The sequence below is a fragment of the Kogia breviceps genome, chromosome 12 (genome assembly GCF_026419965.1).
Source record: "Kogia breviceps isolate mKogBre1 chromosome 12, mKogBre1 haplotype 1, whole genome shotgun sequence".
NCBI lineage: Eukaryota > Metazoa > Chordata > Mammalia > Artiodactyla > Physeteridae > Kogia > Kogia breviceps.
In genome coordinates, this window is record NC_081321.1 from 97653697 (window position 1) to 97679470 (window position 25774).

A 25774-nucleotide genomic window follows, 5' to 3' on the forward strand; every position below is an offset into this window, starting at 1 on the left:
GTAATTGTAGGTTTTTTGACATCTACATATATTCTAAACCTCACAAGACAATGTTAAAATGGTCGCTTTAAGCACTCACATGCACTTTTAAAAATTAACTAATTAACTAATTAATGTTTGGCTGCGTCGGGTCTTCGTTGCTGCACGCGGGCTCTCTCTAGTTGTGGTGAGCGGGGGCTACTCTTTGTTGCGGTGCGCGGGCTTCTCATTGCGATGGCTTCTCTTGTTGTGGAGTACGGGCTCTAGGCGCACGGGCTTCAGTAGTTGCAGCACGCGGGCTCAGCAGTTGTGACTCGCAGGTTCTAGAGCACAGGCTCAGTAGTTGTGGCACACGGGCTTAATTGCTCCACGGCATGTGGGATCTTCCCGGACCAGGGCTCGAACCCTTGTCCCCTGCATTGGCAGGCGGACTCTTAACCACTTCACCACGAGGGAAGCCCTCAAATGCATTTTAATTAAGAAGAAAATAACCTTTTATATTTAATTGGATATTTACCATTTCCAATGTTCTTTATTCCTTCAGGATCATCTGAGTCTCCAACTAGTATCAAATTCCTTCCCTTCCTTTAGCATATCTTATAGTGAAGATCTGTTTGCAAGGACTTATCTATGTTTTTTTTTAAATCTGAAAACATCTTTATTTCACCTTTATTCTTAAGGGAGACTTTTGCTGGATGTGAGGGGGTTTTGTCTGTTTTTGTTTCTGCTTTCCTTTCAGGATGGTAAAGTTTCTGTCCCACTGTCCTCTGGCCTCCATCGTCTCTGATAAGGTGATGGTAATTCAAATAATTGTTCCCCTTTTAATGTGTCATTTTTCACATGCTGCTTTAAGATTCCTCTCTTTGATTTTGGTTTTCAGTTTATCTATGATTTTTCTTTGTATTTATCCAACTGTGGGTTTTCTGCGTTTCTCAAATTTATACACGTAAAGGTTTCACCAAAAATTGGGAAATTTCAGCCATTATTTCTTCACATATGTCTTCTTCCCTGGTCTTCCTTTCCTTCTGTGACTCCAATTATACCTCTGCTAGACCTTTGATGTTGTTCCACATGTCCCTGAGGCAGTTGTTCTATTGTTGTTTTTCACCTTTTCCTTTCTCTTCTTCAGTTTGTGTAACTTCTGTTGATCTATCTTCAAGCTCACTGACTCTTCCTTTTGTCATCTCCATTCTGCGGTTCAGCCCTTCTGGTGAATTTTTATTTAGGATATTCTTTTTTTCTTCAGTTCTAGAATTTCCATTTGGTTTTTTTTTCAAAAATTCTATTTCTCTGCTGAGATTTCCTATATTATCATTCATCATAAGTATACTTTCCTTTGCATCACTGAGCACAGTTATAATAGTTACATTAAAGACTTCAAGTGCTAATTCTAACATCTGGATCATCTCAGAGTCTTTTCTCTTGAGAAAGGGCACGTTTTCCTATTTCTCCATATGTTGATAAATTTGGATAGTATCTTGGACGTCATGAATGCTATGGTGTGGAGATTCTGGATTCTGTTAAATTTTGTTTATTTGTTTGAGTAGACAGTAGACTTGGTTGGATTCTGTCTGCTGGGCAGCAGTTTAAATCTCAGTTTGGTTCTTTTAATCCTTAGCCAGGCTCCTTGCAATCTGCCCCACTCTTGCTTCATTCAGAGTCAGCCAAAGATTTGGGCAGAGTCTCTAAACAGAATTTGGAGCATCCACTCTCTGGCTCTGTCCTTTACAGAAATCCCCCTTTACTTCCCAATGGCCTTAGTCACTCAGACCTCTCCCTGCTCTCTGGTTCTTCAGGCTGGAAAGACTGCTGGTTTTCTATCAGTGCTTTATCTACTTTATGTGGCACAAACTTTAGCCTTCACTCAGGTGAAAGGCTGAAAAAAATGGGAACATTTCCCCAAGCTATTCCCATTTCCATGGGAACGTTTCCCCAAGCTATTCCCGTTTCCATGGGAACGTTTCCCCAAGTTATTCCCGTTTCCATGGGAACATTTCCCCAATGTATTCCCACTTCCAAGAGTTGACTCCTCTCTGGAATCTGTTTGCTTAGTTTCATTCTCCGCAGCCTTCAGGTACTTGATTATTTATTCACTAACTTGTTTAACATCGCCCAGTGTTTATAGTTGATGTTTCTGGGAAAGTTGGTCTAGTAGGAGCTTATTCAGCCACACAGGAAGCAGAACTCCCTGTAATGCTTGCTTGTACCCTACAGCAAACACATCCTTAAATCGCAGCTATCACCAGCTCAGGGAAAGCCTTCCCAGTCCTTAGAGACAAAACGCTTTTTTGAGCGTCCATAGCCCCTCTGCTTGCTTCTATCATAAACAGTCCCTCATATGGGACCTACCACATGGCAAGCACCTGACAAACTGCCGGTGGATAGAGAAATTAGCAGCACTTCTTTTTCACCTCTGTACCCCAAGAGTACCCAGTAGATGCTCAACAAATGCTGAACGACAAGAAGAGGGTGGATGTCAGTGCAAAGGAACCCTGGACACTCGCCCAACTCCTACGGCAGGAGGTTGAATCTTGAGTCTGATGTGACAAAGTCCACAGGAGGCAGATAGGCATGCAAAGTGGTCATCCAGCCTTGGCTAGGAAGTAGTTAGTCTATCAAGAATATCGTGAGGCAGGACAAGAAGACATTGTCCTGTGAGACGTACAAAAGGAAGCAGGAGGAAAGGGAGGTCAGGCTAGGAACTGTGAAGTTGTACTTGTTCTTGAGACCTGACCTACAGATGCTTCACACTTGGGTATTTCACTGCTTTGGTGCTGGATCAGCCATGATATCGTTATTGTTCTCCCCTTAATACTATATTTAGTAACATTCTCATCTGAAAATGTCAGTCTGCCTCGGTTAAGGGGAACCAAGGAAAAGACTCATGTTTACACACAAGCCAGAGATTTAACGGACACGACCCAAGGAGAAGGTCGAACTCAGGGACACAAAATCTGGAGACTGCTTTTTTAGCCATTCCTCCCCACCTGGAGATTCTCTGACCTAAGTTATTTGTGATAAAGCCAAAGAGAGTTCTGGGCTTTCTTTTTAATAAGTAATATTACTTGTATTTCTTGACATACCTATTCATAGTCAAAATGAAACAGGCAAAAAAAGTCTTCTCTAGAATTTCAGACTTACTCCTTCTCCCCACCCTCCATCCCCGATCCCAGTGATCCCTGCTCTTCCAGGTCCTCCCCCACTATTAGCTGCCACAGTCATCCAGAATGTAGAAATAATCAGAGAATTCAACCATCAAGACTATCTGGTCACATGCAAACCTGGTACTAGGGATGAGAGCATCATGGCTGGAAAAGAACACAGAACTCTCAAAACAGGTTTGTACTTGAATAGAAAGTTGGAATTCTTTCAGCAAATGCTTCCTAGAATATCCAGACACACACATCTGATTGTCCACGTGGTCCCAGCAAGACAGAGTGTTCAAAGCTGATGCAAACCTACATGAGAGGCAAACACGATGCGGTCACCTGCACAGGTCGCGGTGTATTTAGTTTGAGATGTTGCCCGTTGTGAGTGCAGTTAAAGTAACGGGATTTCCTTTTTGTTTCTTAAGTGACGGGTGCTGTGAAGAATGAAATGGGTGTTCAAAGGAGGTGGAGCATCTTAGATAAAAGCCCCTTGCGTGAGAACACTGATGGTGGCCGGGGGCAGGGGGGCCCTGTTCCGGAGACAGTGGCTCAGAATTGAGGGTTAAAGCTGGTGAGCATCTCAAGCGCAGAGTCCCAGCACTAACGGCCTAATGACGGGGGCCAGAGCTGACTTCAGAGCAGTGGACACGGACTCCCGGAAGTAACAGAAGCTTCACAAGTGTCACTGAGAACGAGAGCTTGACTAAAGAGCTACTCGGTGCCGCAGCCGCGGTACACATTATCTTATCTGAACATCGCAACAACTCCCCAACGGAAATATGACTAAGTCCATCTTACAAATGAGGAGACCGAAGTTTAGGAAGGCCAAATAAACCAACCGTTTGCTCCGAAGACCCAGCTGTAAGCGGTGGAGCAAAGGTTTGAACACGTGTCGTCCTGACTCAGCAGTCGGAGAGCCTGGCGCATTGGTTGCAACATTTAACAGATTCACCTACAGATGAGGAGCCTGAAGCCCAGAGACACCGGCACCTGCCCCCAAGGACATGCTTGAGCCCGGAGACGCTCAGATAACTCCACTGGGGGAACTGCCAAGGGATGCTTGGTAGCCAACGACAACAGCCCAGCACTGGTGGCTGAGTCTCGACTCACAGTTGAGGCTCAGGCTCTACAAGCAATGGACAGCCACACCCTGGGAGGTGAATCACTCCCCACCCCAAAGAGCCGCCCGGCAGTCTGCAGAGGACACAGTGCAGGCCGGGCTTGGGTGCTCCCCAAGCCTTTGTGGACCACATGTTTGGAACAGAGCGACACCAGGGACAGAGACTCCGGGTCAGCTATCACATAACGACCATCCAACATTTGCTGGCCGACGACAAAACAAACATTTGTTCTTGCCCTAGCGGATCTGCAGGTCAAGTGCAGTTTGGCTGATAGAAGATGGCTAGATGTTTCTGATTCAGGCTGCAGGTCGGGCTTAGGCCTGTTTCACATGCATTCATTCTGGGGACCAAACTGAAAGGACAGCAGCTGCCCTGGGCAAGCTCTTCTAATAGCCCATCGCTGGGGCCCAAGGCCAGGCCAGACCACACAAGCAGATTTAAGGTTGCTGCTCAGGTCACATCCGCCACACTCCGTGTCCAACAGCACTGGGTAAGGGAAGCATCCGCTGAGGTGGTGAACCTCGGAGAGGGAGGATAATGAAGAGAGAGTGATAGATGGCAGGTGCATGAGCTCTGAGGTCCTTTCCAGCTCTTTGAGTCTATGGGATTCTATAAGTTTGGTGGCAATGCTGTGACCTCTAGAAAGATACCATGATCACAGTCCCACCACTCCCCCAAATCTAGAAATGTCTAATCCATAGGCTAGATCTACCCAGTCCACCTGATCCAGTTCCAGCCAATCCACGGGTGATGGTGCTGAACCACATTTCCAAAAGCAATCCATCCTCCAACCATACTGCCCTACTCTGGACCTTCAAGACAGACGGATGGTTTGGTAGCAAAGAGGAAGTTGTAAAACGGGAGGGTTTTCCTTTTCTGTTTTGCTGCAGGCATGATGTTGACAATGCAAACAATGACAGTGATGATGTGGTTCAGTGGGTTTTTGGGTTTTTTTAATATATTATCCCTGTAGAACACAACAAGACTAAAATTGTGTTTCGATGGCTCAGAATGACAAAATGCTGAGCCTAAATGCAACCTTCAGAAACTGTGACGTGAGAATAAAAGGCAAGGTGACCTGACAGCCTTCGGGGTCAAGGGGAATCCCAGGGGTGACCTGCAAATCGACCAGACACGTCTAACCTTGGAGGCAAATACCCAGAACCTGGTGCACTTTTGCACACGTGTAAAATCTGAGCGTATTCCACGGGCAGATGAAACCAGTACTTTGGTAACAAATTGTGAAGATTGCAGATGAAAGCAGACAAGCCAGTCCTCCCTCAGAGGAGGCTGTTCTCAAGTCCTGGAATCACACCTGTTGTTCAAAGGGCAGGTGGAGACAAACCACGGGCCCAAAGCCAAGCATAAGGTCAAGTGCGGCAGGAGAAGCTACCACTGAGCAGCCGGCCACCCTCTCCTCTGTGCGTGTCTTTATTTCTCCTTCTCGATTTCAAAAGCAGATACGTTTTCAATATATAAACTTAATGCAAGTCCAATTATGACCCTAGTAATGCCTTTGGAAGTAATGCGATAAAGCTTATATGGAAATATATAAATCTGGCCTGAGAGTAGCCAAGAAAATATAAAAAGGAAGAAAAATAAGGAAAGATCTGTTTTACTAAACTAAAAAAAAATTACATTGATATAGAAAAAGATGTATAGATCAGTGTAACAAAATGGGAATTTTCAGACGTACACCCTGCTATAATGAGAATTTCACAAATGACAAAGGGAAAATATAGAAGAGCCCCATCTTACACAGTATACAAAAATTAATTCCATACAGATTAAGCATTCACATTTAAAAAATAAAGCAGTAAAAATTCTTGCAATAAAGTCTAGATTATCCGCAAAATATGAGAGAGAACTGGGTGCAGGGGGGCGGGGGCGGGGGGTGGGTAGAAGAATAAAACTTTATTAACCAAGACTTCAAGCCTAGAATTTATTTTTAAAAAAAAAGAAAAGAAAAGAAAAGAGGAAGAGAGGATAGAAGATATTGGGTTGTACAAAATCTTACATTTTAATGGCAAAAGATATAATAAAACAAAAAGACAAATGATAGATTGTAAAATATATCTGTAGTGCAGAAGACAAAGGGTTAATAAATCATTAGTTAATTCAAGAGATATTGGGGGCTTCCCTGGTGGCGCAGTGGTTGAGAGTCCGCCTGCCAATGCAGGGGACACGGGTTCGTGCCCCGGTCTGGGAAGATCCCACGTGCTGCGGAGCAACTAAGCCCGTGTGCCATGGCCGCTGAGCCTGCGCGTCCGGAGCCTGTGCTCCCCAACGGGAGAGGCCACAGCAGTGAGGGGCCCGCGTACCGCAAAAAGAAAGAGAGATTGAGGGGAGCACCTATATGCCAGGCACTATTCAAGCTACCAGGAATACAAGAGCGAACAAAACAGCAAAGTCCCTGACCTCTGGTGCCAGGCCCTACTGAAAGGGTTCATGTATTGTACTGAGTTGATTGTGTCTCCCCAGAAGATATGCTGAAGTCTTAACCCAGGTTTCTGTGAATGTGACCTTTCATGAAAACAAGGTCTTTGCAGATGTAATCAAGTTAAGTTGAGGTCATGCTGGATTGGGTGGGGGCACTAAATACAATGACTGGAGTCCTGTAAGAAGAGGGAAACCTGGACACAGACACAGGGAGAGGGGCACATCAGGCGAAGGCACAGAGACAGAAGGGAGAGGCCAGAGATCAGAGTGGTGGCTGCTACCAAGCCAAGGAACGCCGCCAAGGATGGCCAGCCACCGCCAGAAGCTGGAACAGGCCAGGAAGAGTCCTCCTCTGCAACCGTCGCAGGGAGCAGGACTCTGCTGACACCTTGACTTCAGGCTCCTGGCCTCCAGAGCTGTGAGAGAAGAGGTCTCTGCTGTTTAAACCACCCGGTTTGTGGGAATTTGTTACAAACTCCTAGGAAATTAATACACTCAGCTTAATCCACTCATTTAATCCTTATAACAATCCTACGACATAACTACTAAAATGATCTCCATTTAGGGGTGCGGAAACTGAGGCACAGAGCGGTTTGCCCAAGGTCACAGAGTTGTTAAGGAACAGAGCTGGGATTTGAACCCTGGCAGCCTGGCTCAGAGTGGCCATTTTAAACCACAGTTCTACAATGCTTCAAAATTGATGGGCTCATTCCCAAAATACTGAACACTTGTTTTGTGCTGGGTCCTGTTTTAGATGCTGGGGACAGGGCAGAGAATAAAAAAGACACAGCTAACTGCCCTCGGAGATGTACACCTCAGGGAAGGAGGGAGGGCTGCAGGGAAGCAGTGCCCCCGGGAGAGAAGCAGGCTGGAGTTGATGCAAATGGGACAGTGTCAGAGAGGAGCTGTGGCAGCTGGGAGGGGAAAGGCTGAGGTCAGGTTAAGGGATACAGAGCCATATGGGGAGAAATTCCCCACGGCGACAACCTAGAGGATGGGGGTAAAGTGGGAGGCCCGGGCTTCTTAGGAAGACAGGGATAAATAACGATGTCTAAACCTCATATAAGTTGACAAGAAGGCAAAGGATCTAAATAGGCAACTTGCAAAAGAACAAATCCTCATGGCAAAAAAACGAAACAAAACATACGTTCACTAGTAGTCAGGGAAATAAATGCAAATTAAATTTAAACTGAGCTATCATTTTAAAACTATCAGACCAGCAAAAATTAAAAAGAGCTATAATGCTATATAACAGGGGTTAGATAAAAAGATACTCTCACACACAGCTGTTAGAAATATGAAATTCTATAGTTTTTTTTTTTAAAAAAGCACACAGACGTGTTAAAATTAAAAAATATATTATCTTAGACCAAGCACCTACTCCTGGGAATCCAATCCATAGAGATGAAAGCATCAGTATGTAGAGATACATAAAGAACAATTGTTTAAAGAGGAAAAATAAAAGAGAAAAAGAAGTGAGTGCCCATCAAAAAGGGAAGGGCTGGTGTTCAGCTTGCAGACCTTTTGCTTCTACTGAGAAAAAACAGAAAAGCCAGATAAAATACAGCAAAACATCTGTTTGACATATAGATAGCTGCTGAGACAACCAGGACTCAAAGGGACACAAGTCTGAGCAAAGGGGGACCTCAGTACTCGGAGGAAAAGTAGGTCATGGACCCATTCTGGGAGCAGGGCCAGGGCTCAGGATGGGGGCTGCTGGCCCAGGCAGACAGTCACTACCAGCTGATAGAGACACAAGTGGAGTTCATGGGGCCACAAAGACCAAAATTAGAGACTTGAATGGTCAGGTTCCTGGCGAGAAGGGAAAACAGAGAACCAGCCATGACACCGCCCGTTTGTCCCTGATACTTGCTGAATTCAGAAGCCATGTGGGGCAGAAGACTGAGGAGTCAAGGCAGAAAGACCAGAAAAGCTGAAGAGATTTTCCTTTTTTGGTCACCTTTTTGGGTCCTGAGGAAACTAAGGTTAGATGGAGTTCAGGACTTCTCAGGGGTGAGGGCTCAGAAAATAACCCACACTCTGAGTTAAAAACTTTGATGACTACACCCTAAAAAGGAGTTATGTTTTTTGTTTTTTTTAAAAAAATGGCAATTGGAGCCTTGAAAAACTGCAATCCAGCCTCAAATCGATTCATTCCCTAACTGGATTACGGTCATCAGTCCCCAGTCTATCTGACAAGCAAAGGAAAGGGTGACCCATTATCTAGAGCCTCTCAATTTTCTTAACACAATATCTGACATTCAATGAAAATCTGTCCAGCATGCCAAGAGCCGGGACCATGTGACCCTAAATCAAGGGGAAAAACAGACAACAGAAAAAGTTCTACAGGTGATTCCAATACTGGAGTTAGCAGGGAAAAGATTTTAAATGGCTATAAATACGTTTTTAAAAACTCAGGAATATTTTGAGACAACAGAAGTAAAGACACAGGTATGGAATATACTTTAAACCAAATGGACATCCCACAACTGAAAAAAATTACTAAAATTAAGAACTATAGGGGGCTTCCCTGGTGGCACAGTGGTTGAGAGTCCGCCTGCCGATGCAGGGGACACGGGTTCGTGCCCTGGTCCGGGAAGATCCCACATGCCATGAGCCATGGCCGCTGAGCCTGCGCGTCCAGAGCCTGTGCTCCGCAGTGGGAGGTGGGAGAGGCCACGACAGTGAGAGACCTGCGTACCACACACACACAAAAAAAGAACTATATGAATAAAACCACAGATTGGAATAAGCAGAACAGAGGATTAATGAACTGGAAGACAGGTCAATGGGACTGAAGCACTGAGAGAGAAATAGTGGAAAATACATAAAAGAATGAAAGAGACCCATGGGATATTGTGATCAGGACTAACATACACAATTGGAATCCAAGAGTAACAGAGAGAATGGGGCATAAGTAAAAGAAGAAGAGATAATGGCTGAGAATTTTTCACAAAAATTTTTGATTAAACACAACTTACAGATTCAAGAAGAACTGCAAACGCCAGCAGGATGCAGACAAAGTCAGGCACACCTCGACACATTTCTAAAACTGATGAAATCCAAAGATAAAGGGAAAATCTTAGAAGCTTCTAGAGAAAAAAAGACACACTACATTCAAACAAGCAACAATAAGACTGGTGGTTTATTTAACAGCAGAACTGACAGAAGCCAGAAGACAATGCAGTGATATCTTTAAAATGCTGGGAGAAAATAACTGCCAACGTAAAATGCTACTCCCAGCTAAAATATCTTCAAAAAGTAAGAGTGGAATTCTGCTTTCAGGTTCAACATGTAAAGAGCTTTGAAGTAATCACATCCACCGTTACAACAAGAAAAAAGCTGAACGAATGAAAAATCAATGGCTTTTCTTAGAACCATCAGAGAAATTTGAAATCTAGAGGGACAGATGTACGGAGAGAATCATGGCCAATATCAGCTTACCTGGAGCAGAAACCACTGTGGCCACAAACTGGTAGGAACGCTTAAGTGGTGATTCTGACCAAGGGCTGGAAGCTGAGTGAGGATTAGCTTGAGAATGAGAAACTCCTGGGGGTCCAGTCTCAGAGGTGGGCACACTTTCCTGGATTTTACCACCAGGTTCACAAGGTGAACATTCTAAGAAAGATCCCCTGTGTGTCAGGCAAATTACAAAAAAAAAAAGTAGAAGGAAATAAGTAGAAGAAATGAAATAATTTTCCAAGACTGAACCAGGAAGAAATAGAAAATATAAACAGACCAATCAGGAGCACTGAAATTGAGACTGTGATTAAAAATCTTCCAACAAACAAAAGCCCAGGATCAGATGGCTTCACAGGCGAATTCTATCAAACATTTATTATTATTTTTTTAATTTTTTTATTTATTTATTTTTTTATTTTTTTGCGGTATGCGGGCCTCTCACTGTTGTGGCCTCTCCCGTTGCGGAGCACAGGCTCCGGACGCGCAGGCTCAGCGGCCATGGCTCACGGGCTTAGTTGCTCCGCGGCACGTGGGATCTTCCCGGACCGGGGCACGAACCCGCGTCCCCTGCATCGGCAGGCGGACTCTCAACCACTGCGCCACCAGGGAAGCCCTCTATCAAACATTTAGAGAAGAGCTAACCCCTATCTTCTCAAACTCTTCCAGAAGATAGCAGAGGGAGGAACACTCATTGCACACTTAACCATGAAAAACACCTTGAGTTCATGAAAACCCCACTCCTCTGTCAGGGCTGTCAACTCAGCGTGGGGTCCCTGGTTATCCCACACGAACGAGAAACTCTGAGATCCCTTACACTCAAGAGAGAAAAAGGGGAAAGATCAACTATTAGTTAACACATAGAACTTGTATAGCAGACAAAACCTTCCTGACCATCGGGGTGAAAAGCAGTAACAGGGTCTCAGCAACGACAACGCAGGGACTTGTGGACTCGCTGACCTGGGAGCTCGTGCCGGGCTCTGGATTCTGTCCCCGTGGCTCTCCCTCATAGAGCCTGTGTAGCCAATCACCTCCTGCCCCCGCCACAGGGACGGCGACGGCCGGTGAGAAGAAACCATTAGCGCTGCTAACTTAGAGCGCAAGGTGCTCAGGCCGACGGCTAAGCGGTGCCTGTGTTCAAACGATGAACAAGTGCGTGGACACAGAACTGGGCGAGCAGGTATATGGGACTTGGATCTTCGCTCCCAATTCCCCGGGCGCTCTGCAGCCACTGCAGTACTAACTGGTGAGATAGAGATCTGGGAGAACACGAGGGCAAGAACATGGCCTCTCCGCAACCAAAATGGTAGGAAGAAGTTGAAGCGGCATTGTTATCGAAAGCAAAGTCCTTCCCACCAAACTCTGAGGCTCCATCCAACCTCAGGGCTGCCATCGGTTGTACCCAGCTGGCCTGTGTTACACCCACCAAGCCGGTGTCACACCCAGCGAGGGGTCTGAGGCTGATACAGACCAGCGTGGATTCAAATCCAAGTGCCTGAATGGCTTACCAGCTGAACCCCGCTGAGCCGCGATCTTACCTCCTAAGCTTTGGGCTCCTCATCTGTGAGATGCGCCCCTCACGGGGCTCCTACGAGGATTATAAATAAAGTATGTAAAGCAGCTTCCCCGGAGCCGGCACCCCGGTGGGTCAACGGACGCTAGGTGTAGTGAGGGCCACCACCGTCAGCGTCGCCATTCCAGCCACGGTTAGCGGTATCATCGTGGTCACTACTATTGCTGTTTTTACCATCACAGAACCGTTATTCTCATTTATACTCAAAGCTCTCTAAAGGAGTCGGTTTCAAAGGTTTCCTTGCCACTGACGTTGGCAACCTTTAACCTCTGGATGTCCTGCATTATGTCTAACCTAAATTCTTGTTTCTTTCTACAGCAGGAGTCCGTGATTTCTCCAGCTCTGACTTCACCGCTAGTAGAATCACTCGGATCTATAAATAGTTTATTTAACAATGAAAATTTACATTTACACAATGCTTTGAGGTTATCAGCTTATAGAGTTGTTGAAATCTGGGTCCCCAGCAGACTGTTTAAAATCACCCCACGGGTATCGATCTTCAGGTTAAACGGTTGGTCACGACGGGATGTTTCCAAAGGTTAAACCCAACAAGTCACTAGAAGGGAAACCAGTAGACTATTCGCCTAACTGTGTTCACAGGGAACTGACCGTTAGTGTCTTGAAATGTCAACAAACCTCTTCCCCTGCATGTCGGTCCTCTAGCGGTTTCTGTTTCCTTTCCCCGCCACCGGCACGTCTCAGGAGAGCCAGGAAACAGGAGGCCCCACCGTGAAGCAAGGGGAGAACGACCATTCCTGGGGCCGCCCCTCAGGCCGGCTGGACTGCAGAGACACTCGGAGGCAGGGAAGGGAGCTAGGGTGGGCTGGCCACTGACAGGTACGGGAACCGGCCTCGTGTTTAGGGATTCCAACGGGCTTCTGCGACACCTGCTTCCCTCACTCCTCGGGTTGCCACCTGAGTCCGTTCAGGGCTCGCTGGGGATTCTAGTTACTCCAGTGCATCAAGCTCTTCCGTGCATTCAGCAAACGCTTGCTGGGCCCTACCACGTGCCAGACACTTGGGATGCAGCACCGTCCAAAAGAGAGAGCAATGTCTCCCTTTGGAGCACACGTCTTAATGGAGGAGGACAGGCAAACAAGCAAAATATAGAAATGAACTAAAGAACCGTAAGTACAATGTGGGTGGCAGTTGGTGACAGCGCGGTGAAAAGAAAAATAGCGTAAAGGAGATCACGGGGGCGGAGGTCGGGCCGTGCTCACGACGGGGACGTCAGGCTCGGACCGAGGCTGGCAGGCGGTGAGGGGACGCCCAGGCCGGCATCTGAGGAGCTGGGCCGGGGGAGGGGACAGCCCCATCAAAGGCGGGAGCGGGTCTGTGTCTGAGGGAGAGCAGGAGGCCAGTGTTGCTGGAGCGTACCTACGAGGGGGGCGGTGAGAGTTGGGGTCAGAGAGGTGATGGGTGGCTGGGCCGTGCTGGGCCCTCTAGGACTCTGGTTTTTATACGAGTGACGGGGGGAGCCATCGGAGGGTCCCGCACAGGCGTGGCCGGCTCTCACTGACTTGTTGGAGGGCCCCCCGGGGGGCTGCGTCGCAACTAAGCTGTAGCGGGCAGGGCAGGAGCAGGAGAGGGCGGCCGGCTGCGGGCGGGGCTGGCGAGCGGCCGCTGGATCCTGCCTGGGGCGAGTCCAAGGGGCCCGACAGGCGCGGCTGATGCGCTGGACGTGGGTGTGAGAGAAGGAGGCCGGTCACGGAGGACTCCAAGAGGCCAGGCCTGAGCCACTGGCAAAGAGGCCACCCCGGGCTGAGAACGGCCGCACCTTTGGGACAGTGCTCTGGGGCCGGAACTAGGCACGTGACCGAGGGAGCCCCTGGCTCATCGACGGCCACCGAAGCCTAAGGTGGAAACTGCTCGGCGCAGCTGACGGACCTCGAGGTGCTCTCAGGTGAGCAGGTGAGGAGCTGGCCTCAGAGTCGCGGGTGTCAGCCCCAGCCCTGCCGCCACCTACGGCCCTTCTCGAAGGCAGCCGCCCTCCCCCTCTGGAAAGTCAGAGGCAGACGGGCTGATGCCTCATCTCCTGAGAACCTGTGAACGGACTCTGTGAACGAAGACCGCTGAGCGCCGTGGTCGCTGGAGACCGTTGGGCGTCGTCGGGGCGAGAGGACGGCTGCTGGGGTGTCTCGGGGCTGGAGTCGAGGCCCAGGCGCCCCGGGGGAGTTCCGCGATCGCCGCCCACCTAGCACCCTGACCCCACTGAAGTCGCCCCCGTCGGAGTTGGCCGTGACTAATGATCAGCCCTGGTCCCCCCAGCCGAAATCTAGGAACCCTCCTTGAACCTGTCCTCTCCCGTACCCGTCACCCCCATTTCTCCTCGCCAGGCCCCGTCCGCTCGCAAACATCGGATCCTCCACTTCGTGTGTGCTGTGCGGGGAAGGGGAGGTCTGCGCTGTTTCGGCAGCCATCTAATCCCGTCCCTGCGCCTCCAGCCGGCTCCCTCACCACCCAGCCTCCACGCCGCCGCCGTCAGGAGGCTTGGAAATGAGATACGGAAAGAGCCTAATACAGCGCCTGGCAAGGGGGCGGGCGCTGGATAAATTGTAGCTACTAATATAATTGTTCTCTTCTTGGAAATGTATTTCACTGCCTTCTTCTAAATTTGTCCACGCGGACACTGCTACCTATTAGCTGCAATGCTTCCCTTAAAAATAGCTGAAGGGATTATAATAGGAATTTTAAGCAATCATGTAAATGAATTCCTGAGAAGTCTATGCAGAACCCTTCAAGCGGAGTCCTTTCTGGCAGAACCTCGCCAGTTCCCACAAGCACATGCAAATCAGCACTCTGAGCTTCGCATTTTCCCTGCCAGGTTTTCTCCCCACTTTCTGGAGGAACAAACCACAGCTCTGTTATCACAGCACGGCGGGGACCCCTTGCTGGCAGGGAAGGGGGCCCGAGCAGCTTCGCTCCCACCTGCCCGCCGCCCCACCACACGCAGGGAGACAGGTGCTCAGCGGAGGGCCACAGAATGCGACAATGAGCGCTGCGTTTGGAAAGTTTAACTATCGAAAGCCGCCACCATCCAAATCGAAAGCCGCCACATCCAAATCGAAAGCCGCCACATCCAAATCGAAAGCATGCTCTGAGAAAGCTGCCAAAGACACTTTTGGCCAGAAGAATCCTTTTCAATTGTTGAAAGATGCCTCGAAATGAATCTGCTTTGCCCTGGAATAAACCCTTAATGAAAAAACTTCACGTCTATCCTTTAAAGCGTGTTAGTACAAGGAAACCGCTGAACTTCTTCAGGAAAGGAGGACACGCAGAAACACAAAGAAACCCATTCTCCGACCTTCTTGAAGTCGTGCTCATTTATCTTGCCAAAGTCCAGAAATCGTTTTCTGAATGCTGGGTCCTGCTGCCGTATACACGTTCTGAGTTTTTCAGTAACCGCGTCCTCGGTCATATTCTTGGTCACAGCACTTTTACCCTCAGCGGGCTGGGCTCTAAAATCACAAGCAGGCACACAGACGCAGCGGAGCACTTCCTATAGACGGCACCCACGTACAGTTCAACCCAGGACGACACGGGGGGTTTTACCATCCCCTTTTCACAAAGGAGGAAAGACATGCTGAGGCCGATGGAGTGACCTGGGGACTGCTCACACACCCATGGCTTGCAGGTCCAGAGACAGGCCAGCAGCACGGCGTCAGGTAAAGCTCTCCCTGAGATGCCAGCACGTGGCCGCAGGCCAGGGTGGGGAGCTTCAGAGAAGGGGCTGCTGTCATCCTTGCGCTAAGACTTGCAGCTGTGCCCTGAGCTGGCTGAATGTGATGTGTGACGGGAAAGACACGGCTGAAAAAGGGGATTTTTGTGAACCGGGAAAATGAAAAGTCAGAGCCTATTATAGGCCTTAAATTAAATAGGCCGTTTTGTGGTAACTAGATCGAAGAGGTCATCAAACAGCCGCGGGAAGGAAGGGACGTCCACGGTTAAACCAAGTTGATTCACAAAATCAACTTAATTTATAAAAGATAGATCTTTCGTGATGTGCTCTGGGTCTGAGCGTGAGAAGGTGTGTGTCACTGAAGGATAATTCGTCTTCGGCTCTCCCCAGAAGTCTCCTGGACCCCCTTGTGAAAACCATGAGATAGTCCTGGAGAACAGACTTCTACTCCTTTCCTGCTGCTTCTGTCGGCTTTAGGAGCTCTCCAGGAATGCCCACATTTTATGAAATGCTTAACTGCTATTACTTCTTTCACTGGTTTTTAGGAGGCAGACATATCTCATCACAGAATATTTAACCTTTCTCTTCAAATACCATCTTTCTGCCCATTCATAAAGGAGCTACTACTGAAGTGCCCAGATATTCAAATTTCATTAGCAGAGCATTAAAATATTCCCATTGCTCTACACTTAAGAATTTTTTAAAGGGGATATGACAACATGAAGTCAGCTGAACAGTTCTACGTTTTACCTCTCCTTATGGATTCTTTTATAAGCTATGAACAAGCAAGCTAAAATAATATCTTTTCATTAGGTGAGACCTATGTTCTTCAAAATGAAGAAGAGCTCCAATATTCATCAGTCTGACTTTTAATAGATTTACTAACTATGTTTTATTGTTACAATTCAATTTGGCAACCATTTAAATAATTCCATCATTCGTGTTAGAAAATGTTCACCAGTTTAATGAGTGTATTTTGCAATAAGTATTAAATAGTGGTAAGGAATCTAAGTTTCTGGAGAAGAATAAGTGTGAACGCAGGTACGTCGTAGTTGAGTGGCAGGCGGGTTCTCTGGGGGCTGAAAGTCCGGGGTCCTCCCCCCAGCATGAGCACCATACTTGTGAATAACCCGAGGTAGGTCCCCAGATCTCCCAGCTTTCAGTTCTAGAATTAATAGGTCAAGGCACTAATTCCTAAGATCTCTGCTGCTTGCTCTAAAATCCCTGACTTTAATCACTGTTTTTATAGTTTGCCATCTTTCTTATTTAAATCATAAAATATTTAAATACTCAGTCCACAAATATTTATTAACTATCGACACTGCAGTAGGCACAGTGGCTTTCATAAACGCCTCCATTTTGCTTTGTTTTACCTCTCAGAAAGATCTGGCTGCTGCTGCTTCCCTTTTCGAAGATGATCACTTAACAGCTGATCCTTTGGAACAGGAACTGGAGAGACAGTGGGTGGGCCATTAATTCCTAGGCGTGCCAGAAGTTTCTTGTAAAGGATTCTTCCTGAAGCAATATCCCGAAACTTACTGCAGAGTCTGAATTTCAAAGATAATTAGAACACACCCATTAGAAATGGCTAAAAGAAGACGGGCCCTACCGAGTGCCAGCACGGATGTGGGTCACCATGGCCCTCCTCCGCTGCTGGTGGGACGCAAAATGGTGCAGCCACTTTGGAAGACACTTCGGCAACTGAATATCCACTCCCCAGAGGAACCAGCTGTTCCAGCCCTAGGCGCTTAGCCGAAAGAATAAAAATGTATGTCTACACAAAGACGTGTGATACACGTGGCTTTATCTGTAATCGCAAAAACTGGAAACAAAGCAAATGTCCATCCATAGAGGAATGGATCCACAAAGTGGGGTAAGGCCATGAAACAGAATTCCACTCAGCCATGACCAAGGACCATACAACCACATGAGTGAACCACAAAGTCATTATGCTTGGTGAATAAAGCCTAACCGAAAAAGAGAACATCTTGTAGCCTTCCACTTATAGAAAATCCTAGAAGATGCAAAGTCATCTGTAGTGACATGGTGCTAGGTGGGTGGAAGAGATGAATTGCAAAAGGGCACAAGAAAGCTTCAGGGGGAATGCAAAAGTTTGGTATCTGGATTGACAGCGTGTGATGGGTTCATGGAGATATATACACAGGATGGATTTCCTCAAATTGTATTATCTAAATATGTGTAGTTTATTGTTTGTAACAATACTGCAATAAAGATATAATAAATGTAAAATAAAGAAAAAATTTCGTGAGAAATCTGGTATGGAATTATGGAAGTACTTTATTGGAATTTGGGGATATGCAAATATTTGATAAAAACATAGGAAACCACTAATATGGCAGGATCTTTTTCTTTTCAAACATTTTGTTTGTTAATATTATTCTAATCATAAAGTTTGTACGTGCTCATTGTTGCCAACTTGGTAAAGCCTGAGACCCAAGAAAAAATTCCACAGATCCGTTAGAACGCACAAGGCTTAGAGCACAGTAGGGGTGGCTGGGAGCCCTGGATTCTGCCTCCCGGGGTCTGGATATCGGCTGGCTCCGTGACTGAAGGCGGGCTTCACGAGGTCTGGTCCGCGGACGCTTCCCCGGCACAGTGAGGCCACGTCTTTTCACATGAATACACGATGTCATTTGTCTCTTCCACCCTGAGTCTCTGGTGCGTGTACAGCGGACTTTCCAGAGGCTGCAAGGCATGCGATCATTCGTTGCTCCGAGCGCTGGTGGAGTGCGTGCCCGTGTGGGCTGCGCTCCCTAACGCGGTCTAACGCTGCAGAAACGCGCCGGGTTTCCGTGAGGAGCTGGAGTGAGCTTTCAGAGAGCAGCTCAGCTCAGTTTCTTTACAGCACTTGACTAGCTCCTTACCGGCCCCGCTATAATTTCTGTAACCTCTTTATTATCCAATAAATCCTTATTTTGAAACCCCGAAGTTTCTCCTGAGCCTACAGGGAAACACAAGTAGTACGTGCACTCTCATTTTCTGCAATGACAGGTTAAAGGTCTCAGTTTTAGCTTCTCATACAGTAAGTACTGGTAGACACACTCCATCCAACAGAGGTCCTTGATAACTTTTAAGAGCATCAAAGGGTCGAGAAGCTCTGACCTGGGGCACGTGACCCTTTCTATGCTTCCGTTTCCTTGTCTATAAGATGCACATAATGCAAGTCCCCACCTCAGAGGATTACTGTAAAAATTCCGTAAGAGGATCCACGTAAAGCTGTTGGCACTGGGCTGGCCTGCTACCTGTATCTGTGCTCAATAAACCACAGCTGGAATAACAGGATCACAATATGATGATGACATGCATGGAGCCAGGGGTCAGAGCATGAGCTCCAAACTAGGCTTTGCTCAGTAAGTACCGGCAATTGTTAGAAGTGCTTCAGGAATACTCTGTGACGAGCACTGCACTGTGTAAAGTATCACAGCTGCAGCTGTGAGGAAACCAAAGCCGTGCCCACCTCTTGGAGCCGCAAGAGGCTGGGAAACTGCTCATTCTGAACCGAGGGAGCAGATCACCGAAAAGCCCAGAGGCGACAGAGAGCTTGGTGTTCTCAAGAAATAGGAAGCCAGTCAGCCCAGCTGAGCTGGGACCTGCAGGAACGGCCGCAGCATACGAGAGCTTCCCGAGGGCTTGATACTGGGTGAGAGGCTTTATGCCTATTACCTCATTTGATCCTGACCACAACTCTCTAAGTAGCATTTGCAGGAGGACAGACGCTCAGAACTTGCCCAAGTTCACAGCTAGCTCCGGGCCGAGCCGGGATCTGAACCCAGGCAGTCTGGCTGCAGAGTCCGAGCTCTGGAGAGGTTTTGCTCTTTTTTTCCAATGAATTCATCTATTTATTCACTTTTGGCTGCGTTGGGTCTTCATTGCCGCACGTGGGCTTTCTCTGGTTGCGGTGAGCGGGGGCTACTCTTCGTTGCGGTGCGCGGGCTTCTCACTGCGGTGGCTTCTCTTGTGGCAGAGCACGGGCTCGAGGCACGCGGGCTTCAGTAGTTGTGGCGCACGGCCTTAGTGGCTCCACGGCACGTGGGATCTTCCCGGACCAGGTCTCGAACCCGTGTCCCCCGCATTGACAGGCAGATTCTTGACCACTGAGCCACCAGGGAAGCCTCTCTGGGGAGGTTTGAGGATCCTGACGGGCTGGGAAGCCACGCTCTGTTAAAGCATCTGGTATTTCCCCAATGGCAAGAGGACACCCAAATGCTTCAAGCAGGGTTTTAACGTGATCGTCTTTGTAGTTTAGACAAAGACTGGCTACGTAATGGAGAAGAGAATAGGGGGGCTTCTACCTCAAATATCCAATTGCCTGTACAACCCATCCACTTAAGTTCACTCATTCATTCATTCATTCCGTCGCCTGACACTTCAGATGACCTGTCCACGAGCCGGGTACGGTTCCGCTCCTGGGTACCGGGACTTTGGGCGCGAAGAGACAAAGTCCCTGTGCTTTACATCCTTGGTGGGTGGCACAGGTAATAAACATAAACAAACGACACGAGCCATGAAAAATGGAGCCGGGTGACAGGTAGCGAGTACCTGGGAGGTGGGCTGGAGGGGAGGTGGAGAAGGAGGTGAATAGAGTGACCCGTCACTTGGGGCGGTGGGGGGGGGTCACCCATCTCCTCTGCAGGGTAACACGTCCAAAATGGAACTTCTGATTTTCAGCCCTGAAACTCCCCCAGCTCAGGTGACAATCCCGAGTACCCAGATGCTCAAGCCGGAAGCTGGGGCTCACCCTCGCTTCCTTCCCACCCCACCCCAATCCACGCCCCTGGCAGTCCAAACACACCCTGAACCTCCACATGAGTTCACGGTGTGTATTCGTAGGAGAACCACAGAGATAAAGGGTAGCTCCATTGGTGGTGGTGGGGGGGGGGTGCAGCTGGCGGTTCTTGTTACGTCAAGTCGATTTCCAAAGGGGCTTTATCATTTACACGCCCAAGAGGCACACGTGAGAGGACCAGTTTCTCTACCTCCCCTGCTCTACCTTTTAACGTGTTTGCAAATTCACAATTCTTTTACTTCAAGTGATATCTAACGTAGTTCATATTTCCTTCTACTTATTAACCTATATTTTAACAAAGCGATAGCAAGTCTCACACTCAGAGTGCTTGGCAGATAGAGACGTCTCGTCAGGATTTAATCATATTGTTTTCATGAAATGCAGTCTTAGTGTAACCTCTTTATAGCAAGTGATGATGCTTTTACATGTATGGTGGTAAGAAAAGCCTTTTGAAAAGCTAATATACTTCAGAAAAAGAGGAGTTGATAGAAAGAAAATAAAATGTACTCAGGTTAGAACAAGAACGCCCAAAGTTTGGGCGACATCTTCCTTTTGATGGACAAGTAAACAGAGACCCCCAAGAGGTTCCCCTCTCTTGCTCCTTGGAAGTTGCAGTTTCCCAGGGTTCCTATTCCTTCTCCAACCTCCCCCTCAGCTGATGATCTCACCTCCCCCTGCACCGAGGAGACAGAAGTCCGGAGGGCGGGACTCCTAGGTTAGCGCCCACACCCACCCCTCTTCCTAGCCTGGCTCCGTCTGTCAACACTTTTTCTCTCCAGTCTCTGGCTTTCCACTGACTCCTCCTCCCAGCCCAGAGACAAGCACAAAGCCTGTCTGTGAGGCAGGTGAACCCCTTCTCGGCACTGCATCCTACACTCCACAAGCATCCGTGGCACCTGCTGAGGGGTCCACCCGCCCCTCCCGGCCCACCTGCTTCCCAAGCGACGTCGGACCTGGCTGGCCTCCTCCTGCCCCCTTAGCCCCGGGCCCCGCCCTTCCTGTCCCCTTGCCCCAACCTTCTCGGCCTCCTTTGCTGCTGGACCAGCCAGGGCCCTGGCTGTCTGGTGGTGTCCTGCCAGGCCCCACCTGCAGCCCTCGCACCTCGGACGGCGCCCCATCCACCCCGGACAAACGCTTGTTGAACGAATGAACGAACTGCCGGTGTGAGGAGGACGCTGGAGTCTCATCACGGCCCAGACACCTCTCTGAGCCCCATGTCCTCCTGGAGTCTTTTGCCCGTGTTTTCACCCCGACGGGCCGACTCCTTCTGTGTCCTCTCACGGGCCAGCAGCCCCCGGCATCACTGGAGACTCCTTTCCCTCCTCTGCCATCAGCCTCCCGGTCCAGAGTCACCAGGTCTGTCCTTCTACTGCCCAGACCCATCCCAAAGCAGTCGCCCCCTGCAGTCCTCGGCCGCCCCCTCCTTTCAAGCCTCTTCTTTCCCTCTCTCTCCATTATGTCTGTTCCCCTCACCGGAGCCAGAGCCATCTTTATAAAGCACAGATCTGCAGTGGCCACCCAGCCCCGTGTAAAGCCACCCCGCAGGCTCCAGTTCCCCCTCAGCTCTGCTTCTCAACTACGGCCGCGGGGTACAGCCAGCGGGGATCTCAGCAGACGCGTGCCGGGCCAGCCCGTGGACGGGGCTTGGCATCAGGGTTTTCAAAGCCCTCTGGGTGGCTCTCAGACCCCGTGGAGAACCCTGCCCGCCGGGTGAATCCGGTTCCACGGTGTAGAGCCACGTTCCCTCCCGCCCGCCCTTTGGTACCGTGCCCCTACCGTCCTCCCCGACACACCCCTGCCCCCGTTGTCCACGTGGATGTGCCGTGGGCCCCTAGCCCTCTGGGCTTTCTCCTGCTAGCCTACAGCCCGAAATGGTCTCCCCTTTCTTCTCCAGATTCAAGCATCACATCCCTGCGGAGCTTCTCGCCTTCTACGCCGCGCCCCCCGCCCCATCCTCCGGTCCTCCGGGCTCACATGCCGCGCGGGGTACATCTGCATCTGTTTCCCTCCCATCAGACCACTCTGTACATGAAGGGGTTTCTGTAAACCTATCAACAGGACGGCCGGGATGCGGGAGGCTCGCGCAGCACTCCCGAGTGAAGGACCAGGTGGAGGGAGAAGTGAGCCTCCCGGCCAGCCCTGGGACCCGCCGCCCTCCCCTCCCTCTCTCCCTCTCTCCCCGGACACGCGCAGCAGAGCCACGAGCCAGCGAGCGACTGAAGCCCCTGCAGACACGGGCATCAAGGTGGCCTCCCCCCTTGCCCACTGCCCAGCCCAGGCCCTCGCCCCTCCCCGAGCTCCTCCACAACCCTCTCTGGACTTGCTGTCACCCGCTTCTCCCCTGTGCCGTGTTTCTTCCACCCACTGGCAAACTGATCTTTCTGCAAACGTTCCGTAAACTGGATGAATGCAAACACCGGGCCCGGCACGCCAAGCTCTCTGCAAGGCCCTCTTCCTGGGGAAAGCCTAGGCCTCCCCCTCCTCTTCTTACAAACCACAGAAGAAACGGGCTATGAGACATGAGTGTTCACAGAAGGGAGAGTCAAGAGGCCCACAATTACCAATAAGATCAACTGTGTTTCAGGTCACTTTAAATCAATGTAATGTAAAGAAAAACAATAAATAAGATTTTTAACATTCCAATCGGAAGGAATGAAAGAGAATCGCCGTGATTCCACTGGATTTCCGCCCACAGTGATCTCCCAGATCACTGTCCATATGCTGGGAAACACCGGCCCCCGTCCCTGAGGCCGTGCAGCTCTGAGTTCTGGGACAGCAGCAAGCGGGTGGCAGGTGGCAGGTGGCGTGTCGGAGGCGTCCCCCCCCCCCCTGCAGAGTGCTGGCTCGGCCTGCAGGTTGTCAAGGTCGTCTGCAGAGAGGGAATGCCCCAGGGGGTGAGCCCCTCCGTGTGGAGGGTGGAAGGGACACCAGGCAGGGGACCTCTGGGGCCTACAGGACACCGTTCTCTTCTTTCTCGAATATCCCTGTCCCCCCCGCCCCCCAGCTTCGGCTCATCCACCACAGATTAAGTTTTAAACCAAAACGAAAGAAAAGTATAACTCAAGTTACCATTTATGGGCTGGCTGATCGTAGCCGGACACGCCGGGAGGTAACATGGCGCAACGACAGAGAGCAGAGGAGGCATGCAGCCTGCAGCCGTGCCGTCACGCAGAGCTGGAGTCCAGGCTCCACTGACCAGCCGCGTGACCCCCAGAAGGTGCTTGACGCCTCCAGGCCTCCGTTTCCTTATCCACCAGGGGAACCGTCACAGCTGCCTGACACGCTTGTGGGGAGGACTTCAGGACACAGCACATACGCCAGACTCTTCTCAACCAACGCCCGATGCTTAGCACAGACTCAATAAATAGGAGCTATTAGCAGCACTACCTACTAACATGGCAATAAAAAAAATACGTAGAAAAAGGTTTAAAATTGTAAAACAGACTTTATGGAAAACACGGCATGAATTAATTTTGTTACCAGAAAACTTACTTTACTAAATGTTCGGCTGTTAAAAATGGGCAGAAAACGCGCATGATTTTCTTGAAGTTATTTCGCCCAATGAGCCCTGTGTCTCCAAGGTCATGTGACCGCAGCATATTATAGAAAACTTGTAGATTCCTGGTAATGGAGCCATGAACAATTTCTTCCACCTAACAGAAAAAACAAACATATTTACCAAGCTGCACGTTTGTAACCTGGGGTGGTAGCGCCTTGGGGCCACATAGGAAAGCGTTACTTACTGAATCCCAAGCCAGGAAGAGAGGTGCCTTGGTGTCTTTACGGGAGGATATTTTGCTCAGCTAATTGGGAAAGAGAAAATACATAAATACAAATCACTCATAAAGGTAGCGGGAGCTTTGGAGGCAGGTGGACTTGGATTGTCAGCTTTGTCTCTGATTATTAGCCAATAGCTTTAGACCTTGAGAAGTGAGTCTTCACCCCCCAGTCCCCATCTGGAAATGGGATAATAACATTTAACTTGTGCTTATTTTTAAGAAGTACAGGAAACATGAAAAAAATCCATCACCTAGAAATCAAATAAATGCAAAGGGAAAGAATAATGAGATGACATTTTTGCCTATCAGAATGGCAGAAATAAAAAAAGGAAGCAAACTGCTAGTGTTGAAAATGGATGACATCAGACAATTTGATAATCTACAGCCTCTAGAGTAACAGTGACTGTCTCTGGGGAGAGGCTGGGGACAGGGGTAGAGGGAAAACTCACTTCCACTGTATTCCCTTCTGCATCTTTTGCATTTTGTACTTCATACATATATTCAACTTTTAAAATAATTAAAATATTTTTAAAATAATACATAAAATTTTTATTCCATTTCTGGAAATTTATACTATAGAAATTATCATAGGATGATGCAAAAAGAAAAAAAAGGAGGCACTACAATATTCCTTGCAGCAAAATTTATAAAAGGAAGAAAAATGAACACCTAGATTATAAGAGCAGGGAATATGCTGCATCTTTTAATATTACATAGCAGAATTTTTACTGACACTAAGGGTTAACAATACGTTAATCAAGGACAAACTAAAAAGTCACTAATTATGTGGTCTCATTTTAAAATAAAATAGATATTATATATGAAAGTATATATATATATCCAGTTCATCAAATTATATACAGTACATATGTGCAGTTTTTATATATCAATTATACCTCAATAAAGCTGCAAAAAATCATATGCCTGTGTAGGTATAAAGGTTTGGAAGAATATACAACAAAGTATAAGAGTGAGTAACAGGGCTTCCCTGGTGGCGCGGTGGTTGAGAGTCCGCCTGCCGATGCAGGGGACGCGGGTTCGTGCCCCGGTCTGGGAGGATCCCACGTGCCGCGGAGCGGCTGGGCCCGTGAGCCGTGGCCGCTGAGCCTGCGCGTCCGGAGCCTGTGCTCCGCAACGGGAGAGGCCACAACAGTGAGAGGCCCGTGTACCGCAAAAAAAACAAAACAACAACAACAAAAAAAACAAAATCTGAAAAGGATATAAGGTCCTCTTGGAGAAAATTAAGTAATTTAGAGGATATGTGCAAGGGCACTTTTTGGTTTGGGAGTGACAATTGTTTAATGTCCAAATGGGAATCACTGACAACTAATAGTTATGATTTTCAGTAAATTTATCAACGATCCCCACTATCTAATTCCAGAATATTTTCTTCACCCCGAAGAAATCTTGTGCCCATTTGTATTCACTCTCCATTTCCATCTCTATCCTGAGGCAACGAATCTACTTTTAAACTCTCTATATTTGCTTTTTTCTGGATATTTCATGTAAATAGAATCATACAGTACATGCATCTCTATGCACCTTCCATCTGGCTTCTATCACCTACTATAATGTTTCTGAGGTTCATCCACGGCATTGCATGGATCGGTATTTTGTTCCTCTTTATTCCTGATATAACTATTCCATCGTATGATAGGGCACATTTTGTTTATCTTGTCATAAGTTGATGAACATTTTGATTGTTTCCAGTTTAGAAATTATGAATAATGTTACTATGGACTCTTGCACACAAGCCTTTGTGTGGACGCATGTTTTTATTTCTCTTGGG

At 48.3% G+C, this 25774-nt stretch overlaps 1 protein-coding gene across 1 annotated transcript in view; it reads right to left on the bottom strand.

The window, feature by feature from the left end:
* EFCAB6 (EF-hand calcium binding domain 6) overlaps positions 1-25774 on the bottom strand; it is a 215168-nt gene that overhangs the window by 105170 nt on the left and 84224 nt on the right. The window contains 4 exon segments of the mRNA XM_067010638.1: positions 15025-15178; positions 16773-16946; positions 23699-23859; positions 23950-24009. Coding sequence (XP_066866739.1) covers positions 15025-15178; positions 16773-16946; positions 23699-23859; positions 23950-24009 — 549 coding nt within the window.